The sequence below is a fragment of the Sturnira hondurensis genome, unplaced genomic scaffold (genome assembly GCF_014824575.4).
Source record: "Sturnira hondurensis isolate 20B ecotype Veracruz unplaced genomic scaffold, ASM1482457v3 Scaffold0018728, whole genome shotgun sequence".
In the NCBI taxonomy this organism is placed as follows: domain Eukaryota; kingdom Metazoa; phylum Chordata; class Mammalia; order Chiroptera; family Phyllostomidae; genus Sturnira; species Sturnira hondurensis.
The window spans coordinates 13,020,130-13,027,240 of NW_028091359.1; the positions used below are offsets into that span (position 1 = coordinate 13,020,130).

The 7,111-nt window shown below is 52.5% G+C and overlaps 1 protein-coding gene across 2 annotated transcripts; it reads left to right on the forward strand.

Moving 5' to 3' along the window:
• Positions 1–902: 902 nt before the first annotated feature.
• RPL38 (ribosomal protein L38) lies at positions 903–5,287 on the forward strand. Of its 2 annotated transcripts, none has more exons than XM_037070170.1 (5): positions 903–989; positions 1,205–1,239; positions 1,387–1,447; positions 4,520–4,642; positions 5,224–5,287. In XM_037070170.1, the coding sequence occupies exons 2-5, from the start codon at positions 1,237–1,239 to the stop codon at positions 5,247–5,249; spliced, it is 213 nt and encodes a 70-aa protein (XP_036926065.1). In that variant the 5' UTR covers positions 903–989; positions 1,205–1,236; the 3' UTR covers positions 5,250–5,287. The 2 variants fall into 2 exon arrangements, with proteins under 2 accessions (XP_036926065.1, XP_036926067.1); XM_037070172.1 differs by lacking the exon at positions 903–989 and adding an exon at positions 1,019–1,036 and having other exon boundaries at positions 1,204–1,239.
• Positions 5,288–7,111: the final 1,824 nt, after the last annotated feature.

Genomic DNA, 7,111 nt, shown 5'->3' on the forward strand with positions numbered 1-7,111 from the left:
AGTTCATGGTAAAGTACTCTCTTTTCAGGTGAAATAATACACACAAGGCAATTACATTCTGTTGTGCAGTTATTAAATTTGAGGGAAACAAAGATAATAAAACCTAGACATTTGTAGAGGTTAAAAAGAAAATAAAAGCAGAGGATAAAAATAAAATCAATAACCACAGGTTTCCAGAAGCCTGCCTGAAGAGACGCTGTGTAAGAGTTCAGAGTACTTATGTGCCAAGATAATAACCTGAGCGTGGGCTGGAGGCCGCTAGGAAACAAAAGGGCAAAGGAGACGCTGCCGGCCCCCTTCAGGTGCGCAGCCTCGCAAAGTATCCAGAGGCCTGGCCGCGGGGGTCTGAGCAGCCTGGTTCAAGACCCGACTTCTCAGCTCCCAGCTCTGCCAGCCTTCATCCTCTCCACAGATAAGGACATGAACTTGGCTATTGGAAATGCTTGTGTACTATTATTGTGCACCGATTCTCATAGGAACTGGAAATGGCAGGTGGAAAAGCCCCCTTAAATAGAGAAGAGGGCCCTGCTCGTGATGAATTAGAGGTCTCTGGGAAAGGAGACCAGAAGGAAATGTGAGGAACCCCTAGAAAGAGGTTCTAAAATATATTTAGTAAGGTCCCTTCATTTAAAAGAGAAAATGTCTGTATAGATTCCCAATGCACAGGTCTGATGACAGTAGTATATAGAAGTGTTAGGTCTTCAAACTAGATCTAAAATAAGATCTAACAAAGACAAGGGGCTTGGGAATGGTAGTAAAAAAGAGAAGAAAGTGGAGGAGAGAGGGGGCCGGTTCTTTACATTCATGAAGCTGCACTATTAATCTAGGCCAGAAGAGGGCAGAAACGCTGCTGCAAAGGGAAAGGAGAACGCCTACATAACTCTTGACCCTTGGCAGACACCGTACGCGGGTTCCTCCGAGGAAAGGTTTAACTACCCGGAAACGGAAGTTTCGTTCTTTTCCGTCCTTTTTGTTTGTTACTGCTTGCTGTAAGTGGCTCTTGGGTGGTACACGGGGAATAGGGGAATAATCCGAGGTAATCCGCGGCCGGATGAAATTTGCAGACCCCCGGCCTGGGTAGAGGGTGCGAGGATGGAGGGTGGAGTGCCATGTAACCGGCATTTGGGGGGGATCAGGGAGGGAAAGCGGGAGATTGCTGTAGGTCCTTGAGCACTATTGATGCTAATGTCTGTCTCCCCCATAGGGCCGGCCGTGCACTCTCCGCGCCTTTTCGCCATGGTAAGTAGGGCCTTTGCTTGGGACCTTCCTCGGGACGCGCAGGGCCCCTTGGCGAGGAGACCGGAGCGGGGAGAGAGGCTGGTGGATCGGACCATCACCAGAAAGTGCCTAATCTGAAGCGCAATCCCCGTTTTTTTTGTATTGCAGCCTCGCAAAATTGAGGAAATCAAGGACTTCCTGCTCACAGCCAGGCGGAAAGATGCCAAATGTAAGTGTTCGCTCCGGGGTGGGGGTGAGTAAAGGGGTGGAGCGGCCCCCACATTGCCGTTGTCCCGGAGCTATTTCCCCCGAAGTCGGACTGGGGGCTGTTTAATTACGCACGTGCCTGGCTGTCTGGGAGCGGTGGCTCGATCGTATTCTCGCAAGTAAAACTTTGTTGGCCAGTGTGTTACCTTCTTCAATAATGAAGTTGTTTTTTTTCTTGTTTCGTTGTGGCTTTGGTTTGGTGCTGGGAACAGAGGCCTTACTGGGTGAAATCTGGAAACGCGGGCCCCGTCTACCCGGAGTTAGAGCGACACGGTCGGTTCTGGCCTGAGTGCAGGCCCTGCTCACGAAGTTTATTTACCAAGGAATTTCACTCCTACGGCGTTAATTTCTTGGGCTGTAAAAAGGGGACAAGGAGATGTGTAGCACCGGAGCCCCCACACGGGGAGCTGCCTAAGTGTCTGTGATGTTGCGGGGGGGGGGGGGGAACACCCGGCAGACTAGCCCGCGTGGAGGTGTGTGTATTACCCACCTGCAGTTGGGAACTTCTTGTAAAGCGCCCCAAAGAGGCGCATGACTTACGCGGGACTCTAAACTGCGTTACCTGTGTGTAAATGGTCAGGAGGTAGCCACAGAACAAGAAGCTGCTCCCGAAAGGAGACGGGGGTGGGGGGTTACAACCCATTCCCAAAACAGCGAGCACTCCCTCTGGCCAGTGGCAGAGAGGCGGGGAGGGCCGGGTGCATTGACCACAGAGTGAAATGTCAGAAACGCAGACTTCTGAGTGGTGTGTGCTGCCCCCGCCCCGTGCCAGTGTGTTCTCAAATGCGGGGGGGGGGGTTGGGGGGGTGGGCATTCTGCTGTTACTCATAGTAGGTGGAGAAGGACCTGGGGCTCGTGCTTACTACGGGGCAGACCTTGAATTTACGCACTGTGTTTTTCCTGCCGCACCAGAGCTTCCTTTCCCGCCGAGATCTGCCATGGAGAGAAAGGCAGGTCACCTGTGGACGTAGAACAGTGTTGGGCCAAGACCCTGACCCCTAGATGCTCCTTGTCACCAGTGGGATGGAAGGGTGGAGTCGGGGGAGCCTTCTAGTGGGTTCACAGGGCACAGGCACCTGAACAGGCTGTTGCCTTTGGCCCTCTAGGAACGTGTATGAAATGGTGACCACCTGTTGGAACAAGTAGCATCTGATGGAGACCGCAGGTGCCATTTTGCCTGTGCTGTCCGGCTGTCCTGCGATAAAGGTAGTTCAGACCAGGAATCCAGGGTCACTGCCAGTTCAGGTCCCAGCTCCATCAGGAGGCAGCTGCAAACAAGTTAGGCACGACCCCGGGTCCTGGTGTTGTGGGGGCATGGTAGTGTCTGTCTCCTGGCATCAGTGTGAGGACCACAGGGGACAGCCCAGTCCATGGTACAAGGAGGAAAGACACTCAGTCCATGTGATTTGCTTGTACTTTAATCTGCTCAGGGGGCCTGCTCTCAGACAGTTTGTTCTGTGGAGGTGGGGGCCGTGGTCCCCTGGACCACACATAGGGCAGGCAGTGACTGCTAATTCTACTTTCAATAGTAAAATGTACATAATACAAAATTTGTTTTTTTAAGTGTACATTTCACTGGGATTAAGTACATTCATGTTGCATCACTAAAAGTCTTGATCTTGCAGAACTGAAGCTCTGTACTGTTAAGTAGTAACTCCGTGCTGTCCCTCCGACCCCTGGCGACCACCATGGTGCTTTCATTCCCCGTCAGTGTGACGACCCCAGGGGCCCCACAAGCGAGGTCAGGCAGGACTTGTCCTTTTGTGAGTGGCTTTCTTGTGTAGCAAGGTCCGCAAGGCTGAATGATCCCTCGTGTGGATTGGCCACGTTTTGTTTTTCATTCCTCCTGCTAGGACATGTGAGGGGGTCCCCCCTCCCCTTTGGTTACTGTGGGTAATAGGGCTGTGAACATCGGTCTTGTCCCTGCTTTCGTTCTTGGGGTGTATACCCAGGTGTGGAATTAATGCATCGTGTGATAATGTCAAAAACACATTTTTGAAGAGATCAGTATACCTTATAGGTTCTTACCAGGTGTACAACAGCTGCCGGGTACGATGCGGCTTTGAGAGGAATGTTATGATGGCTGAATAGGTCAGTTCAAGTGAATTTCCTGGTTTCTGGATTGATTGAAACATGAGCCACGGGGGCCAGTGCTGTGTGCAGGCTCTGCACCATGGTGATACAGCCTCCTGTTTCCTGCCCTGTCCCTTCAGCAGTTGGCATAGTGGGGCTTTGAGCACAGGTTAACCTCGGGCTGCTTCTGTGTGGTGCTGAGTGCTTGTGGGTCTTGTCGGGGGCCTGGGCTGAGGCAGTGGAGCCCGAGTTCAGTTCTTAGCCACCTGATTCTCAATTGGTTTTCATAGTGACAGGTTCCTGGAAGTGTCTGAGCTGTTTTTTATAAAGTTGGAACACGGGGTTCGATGGCCCCTGAAATGACCAGCCCACAGAGAAGCTGTTGTCTCAAGCAGCCGGGTGGTGCTGGCCTTGTAGAAGGGATTGACGGGCGCCCATAACCAGACGTGTGAGATTTCAAGCCTGCGCTGCGGGATTTGAGCTGCACTTGGGGTTCTTTGTTTGAGCTGCGGTCCTCAGAGAGAGTCTGGCAGTGGCAGAGCCCAGAAAGTGGGCTCCGTGTCAGTTCCAGGAGAGGTTTCAGCATGGCCCCCGTAAGTTCTCATCCGAAGAGAGCCGGCTTCCGGGAGTAGAGCGGCAGAAAGCCCTCCACCCCAGCAGGTGCCCCGTCTCCCCACTTTGTAAACTGCTTCCATGCCTCCAGAGCAGTGTTCCAGGGTGTGTTCAGCGTACCAGGTGCAGAAATAAGCCAGTTAAAGTCAGGCCCATTTCTGACACTTTTAACATACTGGGGTCAGAGGAAAGCTTGTTTTCTGTTTCAACAGAGACAGGACGGGGACAAGCACAGCTGTCAGTGGTTGCGGTCATGAGTGCCACTTTCTGCGTTTGCATAAGGTCACGTCAGTCTTGTGATGTCTTTTCTGTAGTGCAATTAAGTGTCTTTTTCTGGTCCGTTTGGTAGCTGTCAAGATCAAGAAAAACAAGGACAACGTGAAGTTTAAAGTCCGTTGCAGCAGATACCTTTACACCTTGGTCATCACAGACAAAGAGAAGGCTGAGAAGCTGAAGCAGTCCCTGCCCCCAGGTGAGTGAGCGGGAATCCTGGGCTGGTGGCTGCGAACACGGAAGGTGCACGTGTCGCCGTCTCTCTTCCTGAGTTGTGTCCAGGTGGCAGAAAGCCATTCCATGGTCCTGGGTGTCCGTGGCTCTGTGGTTTTCTAACTTGGAGTAGTAACGACTCACCCTCACTTCGCAAGTCACTCGTTTCCTCCTCACAGGGCAGGTACTGGTTTTGGTGATCCATTTTTACAAGCTGGGAAACTGGTTAAGTCCTGTGGGCCGAGAGCCAGGTTAAGTGAACCAAGATTGGTCCTGGCGGTAGAGGGCCAGGGAGCACAGTGGCTCTGAAGGCTGCCTCTCGGCCGTGAGGAACAGTTACCCAGTGCTGCTTGGCGTTGAGCACTGATGGAGACTGCTTTATGCAGGCTGGCGGGCTTTTATTTATTTATTTTTAAAATCAAACACTAAATATTTTAAGCAGAAACCTCCCTGGTGGGCTTGATGTCTGAGCTTGGTGAGCCCTTCAGCTTAGTACAAAAAATCCAGACAAGCACAGTAACTTGAGTGTTTCCTCTGGGTGACTCACTTTTATCTCTTTTGCTCTAGGTTTGGCGGTGAAGGAGCTGAAATGAACCAGACACGCTGATCTGTATTAAAATGTTAAAAATTATTAGTGTCTTGTCTTTGAAGACGGGAGGGAGGTGTTACTTGGTGGCAGCTTCTGCTGGGGTGGGGTGGGGTGGGGTGGAGGTCCTGGTTGCCCCCTCCATGCACCTCTCATCTTGGGCGGTGGACCTGGTGGACCAGCGGAGCCGTCCTTGTCTTAGCCTAAGTCTGAGAATAAGATGGAAATAGGCAGAAGAGCCAGATACTTGTGGACGTAAGCCAGAGAGCACTCGGGGGATTTAAGTCATTAGGTGATATGAGCTCCCTGATCATGAAAATGGTAGTTAAAAGCTGGGGTTGATTAGCCTTGGAAAGGGCTGCAAGCTGAGCCGTCCTGGGAATGCTGGGCTGTTCCCTAAGCACTGTTCGTGAGGGTGGAGTTCAGGGACGGTACGGGGTGTGGTGTGATTGATGCTTGCTTGCTTCAGGATTTTATTTATTTTTAGAGATAGGAAGGGAGGGAGAGAAACATTGGTCAGTTCTCACAAACTCCGACCTGGGGACCTGGCCTATAGCCCAGGCATGTGCCCTAACTGGGAATTGAACCCCAGACCTTTTGGTTTGCAGACCAGTGCTCAATCCACTGGGCCACACGAGCCAGGCAGAAAGGTGATTCAGATGTCAGGCTCGGAACATTTAAGGCTGAGAGCAGGTGAGTGGATGTTAGCCTAGCAAAGTGGGTGAGCATTCCAAGGAAGAGGGGACATCCTGAAACGGGAAAGGGGACCTCACAACAGAGGGGAGTCTGTAAAGTCAGCTGACATTAAAGGGAATCCTGCCAGAGGTCAGACCCTGGGCCTGGAGTTGGGTAGAGGGGTGGGGTGTGGAGGGAGCACTAGAATGGGGGCAGGAGGGCCCAAGTCCCAGCATGAGTGACAGTGTAGGTCCCAGCCAGGCCTGTTTCCTTGAGGGTTCAATCCTGATCTTGACAAATACCCTCACACCTGAGCACACAGAACATGCTCACAGAGCCTGGCACCAGGCCATTCTCACATCAGGCGTCGGCCTGCATGGGCTGCAAGCTGATAGGCCGTTAAGCACTGGGCAGGCCTTGCCAGACTGACTTCCTTTCCCAGCATGGCCTCACATCCTAAACTGCTGTGGCAGATTGCCACCATACTTAATTCCGTGGTTTACTGCACGGGTTAAAGGAGGGAACATGAAAGCGCATAGAAGTGCTCTTGCCGCTAGCGGATTTAGATGGGAATGGCGGTAATGTCAGGTTCGGCCACAAGGTGGCGATATACTCCAGCAAATCAGCACTTGGCCTGGCCTGTCTAGAAGTTTACACTGGCTAAAATCCACCCCCCAGTAACTGAGTGCCTGAGCATAGATTTGTAAGTTTTAAAGGTGTGAGGTGGTTCTTGAATCCGGTGATGAGAGGTGTGGGTTTTGTTTCCTCCAGGAGAGAGTTCCATGGGTGCTCATTGACTGACAGTCCCAGAAGGGGACACCCCCAGAGTCCAGTCTTCCCCCTTTCAACGTTCATTTCCTGGGAGCGAGGGTGTACCGCTTGGGCTTCCTCTGTCCCTGCGCATTGTCCAGAAACCAGCCCCAGCTCCTAGGAGACCAGCTCTCCGTGTCTAAAGAAGGCATCCTTTCCTGCGTAGGCGCTCGGCCCTGGGCTTGTTTGTGCCTTGGAGTCGGTTTGCCGTGGCGGCTGAAGCAGATTCCAGGCGTTTCAGCTGGTTTGAGGCACAGGTGTGTTTCCAAGCCCTCGGGTGGCTAGGGCCCACCGCTGCCGCCGTGCTGGTGGCAGCCTGGGTGAGCGTGTGCTGGCTGCACGGGGCAGTCTGCAACTGCCCGTTTGGGAAGGCAGGAGTCCCGG